Source organism: Sarcophilus harrisii, chromosome 3 (assembly GCF_902635505.1).
Source record: "Sarcophilus harrisii chromosome 3, mSarHar1.11, whole genome shotgun sequence".
NCBI lineage: Eukaryota > Metazoa > Chordata > Mammalia > Dasyuromorphia > Dasyuridae > Sarcophilus > Sarcophilus harrisii.
In genome coordinates, this window is record NC_045428.1 from 339,711,121 (window position 1) to 339,724,267 (window position 13,147).

Consider the following 13,147-nt stretch of genomic DNA (forward strand, 5'->3'; position numbering starts at 1 on the left):
GATCAAATCAATGCAACTACCAGATAACATTGTTCAATGATCCTTTGATTGTCATTATCCAGTAAGACATATTTGCAAAAGGTGCTTTCCTTTTGTCCTATTTAGATGCTAACTTCATATGCCCTTTTCAGAGTCCAAAAGAAAAAAGATTCTCAGATGCTTCTCTTTATGAATTATATTGTGTGATGGGATCAAAACTCAAAGTATTATATGTCCTTCTGTGTGATATGTAACCTGAGTGAGATATGTAATCATTCATAAAAAATTAGTACATAAATACAAATCTTGAACTGGTATTAAAAATGAATTAATAACACTGGGCCCAGAAGAGAATAGAAGCAGAGGGACAGACTGGAATGCATTTGGGAAGTTAAAAAATGCTCCCTAACACAATGCCCCTTTAAAAAAAAAAACAAAAAAAAAATTTCCTTCCGATTCTTTATGACTATAAATATATTGACTGTTCTGTATTATAATTGACTTTGAATTATTTTTAAATAAAGAGTTGTGTTTTAAGATTTAATAGTGTCATCATTCTAAGTGTCTAGTCTTGTGTAAATAGAATTGCATGGTTGGGGGTTCGAGAGGCTAAGATCTTAGAGGTGAGTAGAGTATTATATTCTCTCATAGCAGGCTTATTTCTATAACCTTAAGAGAATTTGAATCTAACCACATGTTAGTGGTTCTTCTCAGGAAAGCCAGATCACCAGTATGGGAAGAGATTGGGGTGAACACTAGTCCAGAGAGTGGCCCTCATTCCACGAGAAAAATTCCAAACTAGGCATGTCATGAAGCTGTTAAATGTAAAAAAATTAATTATTTATGGAAATTAAATTTGTTTTGGGAGCAGGGGGAAATTACCTAAAAAGAAATCTGGGTTGCACAAAAAACTATGAAGTGACAGAAATTATTAGAATGTTTTGGAATAGTTCAAGACATATATGGAATTCTATAATAAAACAAATGTAATGTCTAGTCCAATGATGTTGAAAACTAGTTGAAAATTGTGGGAAGGATTTTTCTGGAAAGGATGTGCTTAAAGAGGAAGACAGTTTGTTTCAATGACTGGTGGTTTTTGCAAGAGGTAGAATACTTCTGCACATTTTTGCATTGCTTTTTTGATAGCAATATAAAGATATGACATGCAGGATGTTACTGGATAGACCTGGCTGTCTTTGCTTTTTTGGTCATCCTTAAAGATGGTAAGTTATCATAGAAGTTACAGTGGTAATGCAAAGAGGAGTTATTTTGGGATTTTAATTCTGAAGACCTAAATTCATATCCTGGCTCTGCTATTTACTAGTTATGGGACTAAGAATTCACTTCACCTCAAGGAGCCTCAGTTTCCTTAGTTATATAATATAATTCATCTCAGAGGTTGTTGGGATAAAAATGCTTTTATAAACTTTAAAATATCATCATATAATGTGCATTATCCAAAAATGATCTAAATACATAAAATTATATAGTGGCTACTCTTATTTTTAATGGATTACTTTTTTTTTCTAACATCATGACATAAAAAGAACTGTGATTTTATCTTTTTGGGAATTCTAGATTGATATAGATTCCAACCATTTAAAACAGCCCTTGAAATTCAAAAAGATTAAGTGATTTCCTATGATTAGCTAAGGTTAAAAATGAGATTTGAATTAAGATTTTTCTGACTTTTAAGTCTAGCACTCATCATCATTACCATGATTCCACCATACTTTTTTATAGTTTTTTAGCCTTTAAGCTTAATGTTTGTGTGCCAGATCCCTCCCCCCTTTTTCTTAGCTAGATTTTATATGCTAGATTACTAATGAAATTAAGAAAATTATTGGCATGTGTATTTTTCTACTTAATGTGTCACTGAACTAAATTTGGATATGTTTTTTGAATTCTTAAGATGATCATAATTAGTATATTTTGCGTTTTTAGGGATCTGGATCCTATTCAAGCTCCTCATTGGTCTGTGAGGGTTCGAAAAGCTGATAATCCCCAATGTTTGCTAGGTAAGAAATTTTGCTTTCTTTATTGATATTTTCCTTTAATCTCCCATCTTCTAAACCTAGAACCTTGGAATCATCTTAAATTCCTTTTTGAACAAGTCATACTCTAGCCATTTTTTTTAAAATAGTAATCTTAATAAGCACTTTAAAAACAGTTAAATAAACACAAAATAAAGAACAAAATTTTACATGTGCCCTTAACATTCAACAAAGGATAACCAAATTAATTAAAAATAAAAATAAAGCAGAAAATGCTAAAGTTCTGCTGCTTTGTTTGTTTTTCCTTTTTTCTTTATGGTGGTTATAAATTTCCATAGAGTTCTGGCCCAGTTGAACTTTCATTCTATTAGGTATTTTTCTCCACATTTCCTTATATGCTTCAAATTAAATCCTTTTCAAAGTCCTATAATATTCCATTACATTAATGTACCAACATGTCATTAGACATAGAAGTTGTTTCCAAGGTTTTACTACAAATACAGAAATTATGCATTTTTGTACAGATTTCTGTATTTTCATACAGATAGGCCTTTCTTTTTTTTTCTCCCACCCTCCCTCTCTCCCTCCCTCCTTCCTTCCTTCCTTCCTTCCTTTCTTTCTTTCTTTCTTTCTTTCTTTCTTTCTTTCTTTCTTTCTCTTCTCTTCTCTTCTCTTCTCTTCTCTTCTCTTCTCTTCTCTTCTCTTCTCTTCTCTTCTCTTCTCTTCTCTTCTCTTCTCTTCTCTTCTCTTCTCTTCTCTTCTCTTCTCTTTTCTTTTCTTTTCTCTTTTCTCTTTTCTTTCTTGATATTTTGGAATAAAGTCCTAGAAGTGGAATGGCTGGGACAAAATAATATGACTCACTTTGATTTTATATATAGTCATGTTGTTCTCCAAAATGATTATACCAGTCACAATCCTAGTGGTATTGCAGCAGAATGTCTATTTACTTATATCCCCATCAACATTTTATTTTATAATTTGTTGCTATTTTTATTGTGATATCCTTGTGTATCTGTTTTTCCATATGAATTTATGACTGATTCATTGGTATGTTTTATTGTAATGTTATTAAATTTCTAAGTTAACTTGGCAAATATCAGTACATTTTTCAACCTTTCAGATTACATGTAAAAACAATTTTTAATTTAAAAAAAATTTTTAGTTCCAAATTCTCTCTCCCTTTCTGTCCTTCCACTCCCCAAGATGGCAAATAATTGACTACGTCTGCAACCATATAAAACATTTCCATATTCACCATGTTGAAAAAAAAATAAAGCCACTTCTAATCCCCCAATTATAGAAAGTTTATAGAAAAAGAAGCATGTTTTGAACTGCATTCAGATCCATCCTTCTTTCTCTGGAGGTAGATAGCATTTTTCATCATAAATCCTTCAGAATTATCTTGGATCACTGCATTGCTGAGAATAGCTAAGTCATTCACAGTTGATTATAGTACAATATTGCTACTACTTTGTACAATGTTCTCTTGGTACTATTCATTTTACTTTGCATCAGTTTATATAATCTTTTCAGGTTTTTTTTTTTTTTTTTTTTTTTAACAACCTGGTTGTCATTTCTTAAAGCAAAATAATTATTAGAAGGATAATTGCTAGGGTGTTAATCTCTGAGTCCATCCAAGCTGTGAATCAGTGGTTGCTGAATAAGGTGAGGCATATATCGATAAGGAGGCTTAGTGATAAAATGATGAGTACTTAAGGGGACATTAGTATTGGAAGGGTGTGAACCAACATTTTCGGGGTATGGGCCTAATAGCTTATTTAGCTGAACTTACTAGGATATGGTGTAGAGGGAGCACAAAGGGTTTTGAATTCTTTGGTATAGGTTCAAGTCCTATTATCCTAAAAATAAGGGGGCCTGGACCCCTGTTTTTTATCCTGTCAAGATAATTCTTTTGTCAGACATAGTTTTATATTTGTGAGGGGATGCATGATAGGGCAATAGGTAAGGAGATGAATCATAGACACAGTGCTAATGTCATTGGTAGAAAGTTTTTTCATAGTAGTATATTAATTGGTCGTAGTGAAAGCAGGGGTAGGAGGCTCGGATTCATAGAAAGGCTATGTGGTAAGGAGTAGTGTTTTTAGTATGAAGGAGATAGTGTTGATGTGAGTGAGGTTGGGGGTGAGGGAAGATCCTATGAATAGGATAGTTGTGATGGCATTTATGGCAATGATGTTTGCATACTCCGCTAGGAAGAATATGGCAAATGGGCCAACTGCATATTCTACATGGAAGCCTGATACTAGTTCAGATTCTCCTTCGGTTAGGTCTAATAGTGCTCGGTTAGTTTCTGCTAGCATAGAGATGTACCATATTATGGCAAGGGGTCAAGTTGTAATGATTAGTCATCTGTTTTCTTGGGTTGTTGAAAGTGTTTTTAGGATGAAAGATCCGTTAATTAGTATGATTGAGAGAAGAATAATGGCTAGTGTTACTTCGTCTGAGATTGTGCTCGTAAGGCTCTGATTAGGGCATACTTTGAGTTTGATGCTCAATCCTGATCATTGAGTTGAGTACACTGATAGCCCAGATGGTGACAGGATGAAGAGAAGACCTAGGTTATTTCATCATAATCATATACCATAGATTGTTCAGCTATGGGTCCTTTTCATTGATCTCTTTGAGATACAGACTTGGCATTGGTACTCTTGGGACAAAGGTATACACTTTTGCAGCTCTTTAGGCACAGTTCCAACTTGTTCTCCAGGATGATTGGAACAGTTTATAATTCCATTGCATTATTATCCCTATTTTTCCATATCCCCTACAACATTTATTATCTGATTGGTGAGAAATTGTAACTCAGATTTGTTTTAATTTGCAATATGATTTAGAGGATTTTTCCCCCAGGTGATTGAAGTTAGTTTTGATTTCTTCAGAAAACTTCCTTTGGCCATTTATAAATTGGGGAATGACTCCTAAGAAATTTGATTCTGTTCTTTATATATTTGAGAAATTAGATTTTTATAAGAGAAATTTGCTAAAAAAAATTTTTTTACAATTTCCTGCTATCCTTCTAATCTTGTCTACCTTGGCCACATGTGTTTGTGCACAGCCTTTTTAATTTAATGCAACCAAAGTTACCCATTTAAATCCCCCTCTCATTTGGTTAAAACTCTTTCCTTATCTGTATGTCTGACAAGTAAAATGTTCCATGTCCCTCTTATTCTTTCTGTTTTAGTTTCATGTTACTTGTTTTTGCCAGTTCTAGAAAATTTTTCTTTTATTTTCTAGAATATGATATTCAAATTCTTTTGTATTTTTTCCTTAAATTTTCTGTTATGTCAGCAATCTTGATATTGCTACATTTTGATCTTTTCTCTAGGTCTTGTCACTTGGATCTATGTGTTTTTCAATAATTTGCATAATTGAAATATTTTTGAGTTATTATTTCATCTGCTCTGCCTCATGTACAATTCCGTTGTTCACTGAGGGCCTGTTATTGATTACGTCAGTATATTTTTTTTTGAGATTTCCTCTTGATTATTTTGGGGTTTTTTCCTAGTCTTTTAAAACATTTAAAACTTTCCTTCAGTTTCCTCCTGTTATTTTAAGACCAAAGCTATTCTTTTATTTGACCTTATGATTTTTATATCAATGTAGTTCTTGTTTAATTACTTTGAGTAATTACATTACTCATGTTGGTTAATGATTTGAGTTTGTCCTTGAAGAAATCTTCTGCTATATCTTCTTCTATGTGATTACTTCTACTATTTCTTATATTATGGTAATATCCCTTTCTTCTAAGTCCTCATACTTGTTTACATAGTTAATTGAAATTTGAATTTTTTAATCACTGATAAATATACCAGATAATCTACAATATACTTTTTAAAAAAACGTATTGAATATCTCTATATAGTATTTGTTAGGTACTATACCTAATATATTAGGTATAGTATACTTATATATAAGTGTTGTGTGTGTGTGTGTGTATATATATCTAATATAAGTACCTAACTATGTGTTAGGTACTTATACCCTAAGTAGGTAGAGTATAAGCAACATTTTTGCGTATTAAATCATTCAAAATTACTTGAAAGAATTCTGTGACAAATCTTTTGAAATGCAAATTATGCTCACAAACTTATGTGTATATGTGTAGATTTTTTAGTACTAAAATCTTTTTGAACTAGGTGATATCTGTACATATTATCTTGGTATAAATATAGATTGATTCTAAATTTGGGAAGACCTTCTATGCTCATTGCATTTTAGAAATAGGCAGTACACATACATACACACACACACACACACACACACACACACACGTAGAGCATCCTTACTTGTTCTAGAATTACCTTCTGTCACAGCAGTACTAATATCTGTAAGTGAAACTTATGAGACAAAATTTAGTTGGAAGGAGGATTTGTGGGAATGCCTCTCAATTCTTAACATTTTTTTCAACCTCAGTAATAGGAGGTACAAGGAAGAATTGATAAGCTTTGAAAAGAGCTGCTGCTTTTCTTTGAGATTTTAGGAAAACAGGTAATTTCTCAAAAATTTGCCAGACTTGATACTAATCACAATTAAAGGGTAAATTCCATGTACAAACCAGATTGTGGGGGTATTTAAGTGTGTGTGTGTATTGGCAGGTGAGCTGATTTCCCATTTCTTTCCAATGAAGGAAAATAAATGGCAGATAATGAGCTGTTCAACTAAGTGTAAAGACATGTGAAAAAGTTTCTTGCTTGAACTAGAATGGATAACTTCCATTTGCTTACTAAAGATTGGTTACTTGCTCATTGCCCTGGAAAAACTAGGTTGCTTGTTTTGCAGCCCTTCAGGCAGGAGACAGCAGCTGTGGGAGAATTTAGCTCCTGAAAAGGAATCACTCTTCATCTCTTGGAGGAAGGCAAGCAGTTCTTGTAACTGCTAGGGCACCCAACAGCAGAAGCGTTCCCTCAGCATGATATGTCACATACACACCAGGAAGCAGTTTGGAGAGTAAAGTAGTTCAAGGCAGGCATCTGAGTCACACGTTCTCCAGAGAGAAATTGATATAGAGCAGTGACATTCAATATAAGTAATCAATTACAATAACAGAATCTAATGGCAGTAGAGAAGAGAACTGACCAAAAATTAAGGAAAGTAGCCCTGGCAGTTAGGAGCTATGAAGAGAAAAAGACTCATGAGAGACTTGTCTTAATGTGCCTAGTTGACAAGCTTGCCAGCAGAGATCCAGTGCTCAGGAGGGAACAATAGGAAGACTGTAAGAAAAGAAGTGATCTGTATCGGACTAGAAATACAAGCTGCCTTGGCCACATGTGTTTTCTGATGTGTTCCTCGGTGTTGGTATTTGTGGGAAAGTTCATGGCAAGGCTTATGGACACAGTAGTTTTGTGGCAACCATTCTCACTGTGCCATGTTAATAGATGTCCAGTGACCAACTATTAAATCTCTAGTGGAGATTTATAAATTATAGTTTTATGACATTTATACTGTAGGTATATACCATAATATGCCTTTACATCTATGAGAGTATTTGTCCTTTGGAGGGACTCAAACCAGGAATACAGTTTTGTTAAGAGGAAAAATGACAACATTTATTTGCTAGGATTATTTTGAGAATAAAATAAAATAATATGACATCTTCTGCAAACTTTAAAGTATTACATAAATGCTTTGTTGTTGTTAGTCATGTTCAACTTTTTGTGACCCCATTTGGGGTTTTCTTGGCAGACAGTAGAATGGTCTGCCATTTTCTTTTCCTACTCATTTTGCAGATGAAAAAACTAAGGCAAACAAGGTTAAGTGACTTGTCCCAAATCACACAGCTTGTGTCTGAGGCCAGAATAAAATTCATGAAGATGAGTTTTCCTGATTCTGACCCCAGTACTCTATCCACTGTGTGATCCAGATGACCCATATAAATGCAAATTGTTTTCTTTTTGTTATAGGCAATAAACTTGTTTTCACCATAAATCGTTTCCTTTCCTATTCTTTCCATGTTCTGGATGTTACTGAGACTTCTGATTCCTTATGCATGACATAGCCTTCTAGACCTACCTTTACAGTGCTGGCTGCTCATTCTCAAAATACAGGTTGGGCCATGTGTCATCCTCCTATTCAGGAAATTTCAGTGGTTTCCTGTCTCCTCCATGATCAAATGTAAAATTGTTTGCTGTCCAAAGCCATTCTTAACTTAATCCCACTTGTCATTCCTTTCCAGTTTTCTTTTCCGTGTTCCCTGAATAGGAGATTCTATCTTGTGCCTCAGGTCATTTGTACTCTCTCTCCTTCATGCCAGGATTGCTTTTTCTCTGGCTTCTTTGGTTTCATGCATGTCTCAGTTATAGTCTCACCACCTCCAGGAAGCCTTTTCTAGTCCTTAATTCTAGTACATTCTTTCTGTTGGTTATTTCCTGTTTATCTTTTGTGTGACTTGCATATATTGTTTATATCTCCCCCATTAAACTGTGCACATCTAGAGGGCCAGGGCATTGTCTTTTTCCTCTCTTTGTAGCCTCCTTATTTAGCGGAGTGCCTGGTATATAGTAAGTGGTTAATAAATGTTTTTTAACTGACTGACTTTGAGATATCCCTAATTTTCTCTTGTTGCCTTAAAAAAAAAAGCTTTATTGTTGCCTGATGTTTTTATGTCTTATATGTTATTTTCAGGTACCATCTAAGTAGGCCCAGCCTTATAACAAAGAAATAGTTAAACAAAACAACTTTATGCCACATTCGACACCTATAATTTTGTACCTCTCTCCTGAAAGAAAGAGTTGGCATTACCTTTTTTACACTATTACTCAATCTTCAGTTTTATTTTAGTGGTTCTGAATTTCTCAAGTATTATAATTTCATATAGAACAGTAATGTTCCATTATATTCCTACACCATAGTATTACGTGTGTTTATAAACAAAAAATGCTTTTATTGGGTGTTGAAAACAATATTCTTTATGAATCTAGCTATTACTATTATCTGTCCTTTAAGTTCTAGGTCTGATTCTTGTTTGCTTTCTCACTCCTTTTAGTTGTCTTAGCATTTTGTGTGATCTCTAAGTTTTGTTTGTGTCTTTGTGTATGTATATTTATGTTTATATATATATATATATATATATATATATATATGTATGTATGTATTACTAGATTGCAAATTTCTTGTGGCCAGAGATCATGTTCCAGTTACATTTGTACTCAGTGAATAATACAGCTATTCAGCAAATTTTATAAAATTCAATTTGCTTAATTACAAAAATTCCTGAAAAATAAGTAGCCTTTTTTACTCTGTAGTGCTAAATATCTCCTTTATAACAGTAATGTTCTTAAGAATTAAAGGACAAGTTACTTGTTCACATGGTTAATTTCAAAATGTTACCAGTTATTGCAATTAGTAGTCCTGAAAAACATTTATTTGGTGAAATAGATAGATAGCTATAGATAAATAGACACACACATACACATATATGTATATACCAATGTTTGCTACTTGTTTCATTTCTTTCATTTGGCAGTAAAGGTTTTTCTTTTTTTGAAATTTAGTATTTTATTTTCTCCCAATTACATGTAAAAGCAATTGTCAACATTCATTTTAAAAATAGTGTTCCAAATTTTCTTCCACCCTTCCCTCATCCCTCATTGAGAAGAGAAGCAATTTGATTTAGTTTATATATAACGCAAAACATAGTTCCCTATTAATCAAGTTATAAAAGAAAACGTAGACAAAAATAAAAAACCAAGAAAAATGAAGTTAAAAAAAGTTCTTTGATCTGTATTCATATTCCATCAGTTCTTTCTCTGAGATTGGATAGTATTTTTCATGATAAACCCTTCAGAGTTATCTAGGATCAGTACATTGCTTAGAATAGTTGTTAGTCATAGTTGGTCATCTTACAATATTGTTCCTGGTTCTACTCATTTTACTTTGCATCAGTTCATGTAAATCTCTCCAGGTTTTTCTGAAAGCATCTAGCTTATCATTTCTTATATCACAATAATATTCTATCACAATCATATACCACAAATTGTTGGGTCATTCCCCAATTGTTGGATAGCCCCTCAATTTCTAATTCTTTGCTACCAGAAAAGAACTGTTATAAATATTGGGGCAAATTGCTCTTGACAATAGTTGAATCAGTTACAAATCCATCAATGGTGCATTAGTGTCTTAATTTTACCCCAACCCCTTTGTCCTTTTCTTTCCTATTAGTCAATCTAATAGGTGTGAGGTAGTATTTCAGTATTGTCTTAATTTGCATTTCTCCAATCACTAGTGATTTATGACTATAGATAGCTTTGATTACTTCATTGAAAAACTAACTATATATATTTTTTAAATCATCATTTGTCAGTTTAGGAATAGCTCTTATTTTTATAAATTTGAGTCAGTTCTCTATATATTTGAAAGACAAGGCTTTATCAGAGAAATTTGCTTCAAAATTTTTTTCATAGTTATGATGACTGTTTCCCATCATCCTATTTCCCTTCTGTTCTGTTTTCTCTCTCCTTTGACCCTGTCCCTTCTCAAAAATGTTTTTTGCCTTTCCCAATCCACCCTTCTTTCTATGAGTGTCTCTCCCCAACTATTTCTCTTATTCGCCTTCTGTTTTTCTTTTAGGGTGAGATAGATATTGAGTGTATATGTATCTTCCCTCTTTGAGCCAATTCCAATGAGAGTAAGGTTCAAGTATTCCCCTCCACCTCCCCCCTTCTTTCCCTTTGCTGTAATAGTGCTTTCTTAAATTTTTTACGTGAGATAATTTACCCCATTATACCTCTCCCTTTCCCTTTTTCTCAGTGCATTCCTTTCTCAACCTTTTTATTTTTAAGATACTATCTCATCATATTCAACTCAAACCTGTGCCCTCTTTCTCTAAATATACATATACTCTCTCTGTCTCTCTGGCTGTTTCTCTCTCTGTGTGTCTATTTCTCTCTGTCTCTGTCTCTCTCTCTCTGTCTCTGTCTCTGTGTGTGTGTGTGTGTGTGTGTGTGTGTGTCTCTCTATCTCTGTCTCTCTCCCTCTCTTCCTTCTCCTCTCTCTTTTTCTCCCCAATATACCAACATATTGGGTATCATTACCCAAATAATGAGAAAATCATCTTCCCATGTTGGAGTATAAACAGTTTAACATTAAGTCCCTTATGATTTTCTTTTCCTGTTTACCTTTTTGTGCTTCTCTTGAATCTTCTATTTGGAAGAAATATTTTTCTATTCAGTTTTGGTCTTTTTATCAGAAATGCTTGAAAAACCCTCTTTTTCATTCTAGCTCCTTTGCCCTCCAGAATATCTTTTCTAAGCTCTTCGATCCTTTCATGTTGATGCTGCTGAATCTTTTATTATGTTAACTGGGGCTCAACAATAATTGAATTGTTTCTTTCTAGTTGCTCTTAGTATTTTCTCCTTGACCTTGGAGCTCTGGAATTTGGCAATAATATTCCTGGGAGTTTTCATTTTATGTTCTCTTTCTGGAGGTGATTGGTGGATTATTTTAATTCCTATTTTACTCTCTGGTTCTACAATATCTAGGCATTTTTCCTTAATAATTTCATGGAGACTTTTATGGTTTTCAGATCAACCAATAATTTTAAGATTTTTATCTCCTGGATCTGTTTTCCAAGTCATTTGTTTTTCTAATATTTCACATTGTCTTCGGTGTTTTTTTGTTTGTTTGTTTGTTTTTTACCCTTTTGCTTTTGTTGTGTTGTTTCTTGATTTCTCATTAGTTTCTGTGTGCTCAATTCTAATTTTTAAGGAATTATTTTTTTCAATGATGTTTTATACCTCCTTTTCCATTTGGCCAATTCTGATTTTCAAGGTATTCTCTTTGTTAGATTTGTTCTGTTTTTTAAGGAGTTATTTTTTTCAGTATTTTTTTTTTTGTGCCTCCTTTTATCAAGCTTATTGACTTTTTCCCTATGATTTTTCTTGTATCACTCTCATTTCTCTTCCTAATTTTTCTTCTTCCTCTCTTAATTGATTTTTCAGTCCACTTTGAGTTTGTCCATATTTTTCTTAGAGGCTTTGAATGTAGGAATTTTGACATTGCTGTCTTCTTATGAGTATGTATTTTGATCTTTGTCACCATAGTAATTTTCTGTGATTGGAATTTTTATTTTGTTGTTGGCTCATTTTTCCAGCCTACTTCTTGACTTCTAACTCTTTGATAAAGTAGGCTTTTGCTTCCAGAGTGTAGGATGCACTGTTTCTTTAGGGAACAATGTCACTTTAGGGGTTTTATGCAGCTGTTTAGAGAGATGCTTCTAGAGACCTGTAAGTTTTCAGTTTTTCCAAGGTGATAGTATCCATGGAGAGCTGTGTTTACTCCTTTCCTGTGCTCTGGTTTGTGACTACAAGTTTTCTTTTCTGTCTTGGAACTGTGATGAAAGACCCTGCTCTACTGTGTACCATCAGCTCTGATTTGCTAGAGCTCCTTGCCCCAGGACTACCACCTAGGAATGTGACTGGAATCTGATTATGGGTGAAGCAAGAGAGCCTTGCCTCCAGTACTGTAATGTCCTTCTGGGGGGCCCCACATTGGGCTCCAAAATGTAATGTCTGAACTAGCTCTCTGGAGGATCTCAGAAGCAGCTACTGTGGCTGATGATCATTCACTTTCAAGGCTGCTTCTGGCTTGTTGGGGATGATCTGAGCTATTGGGACCTGCACTTGGAGAGTGCTCACTCCAGTGAGATAGACCTTTCCTGACAAACTTTTAAGTTGTCTTGGGCTGGAAAATTTTGTCATCCCATCTTTTTGTGGATTCTGACAATTCAGTATTTATTTTAGGTCATTTTTTTTAAAGGCTTTGGAAGAGTTTGTGAAAGAGTTCAAGTGAGTCCCTGCCTAATCTTTGCTATATTGGCTCCATCCCACTTCCAGTAAAGGTTTTTAGATCAGCATCCATATTAATGAGAGAAAAAAAGGAGAAATGAGATTTGTTAAAGAATATTATTTACAATTACTGGAGATGGGAGCAGTGCAGTGATTAAGTCATGTAATTCTGTGTCCAGTTTGGATGGAGCAATGCTAAAGTCCATCTCTTGGTGTATTGGGGAAACTCCTTTGTTTTGATGGGGATCTGGGGGAGGGATCCAGGGTGATTACAGTAGGGAAGAAAGATATTATCTGTTACCTTTGTTTTCAAATGCACATATTGGCATTTTTGAGCACTATAATTGATAGTTTGTTTTTTGTTAATTTTCT

The 13,147-nt window shown here is 33.8% G+C and overlaps 1 protein-coding gene across 4 annotated transcripts in view; it reads left to right on the forward strand.

The window, feature by feature from the left end:
* RAB3GAP1 (RAB3 GTPase activating protein catalytic subunit 1) overlaps positions 1 to 13,147 on the forward strand; it is a 95,430-nt gene that overhangs the window by 56,810 nt on the left and 25,473 nt on the right. For all 4 annotated transcript variants that reach the window (XM_031960002.1, XM_003763817.4, XM_031960000.1 and 1 more), the window contains exon 11: positions 1,924 to 1,997. In XM_031960002.1, coding sequence (XP_031815862.1) covers positions 1,924 to 1,997 — 74 coding nt within the window. The remainder of the gene's footprint in view (positions 1 to 1,923; positions 1,998 to 13,147) is intronic.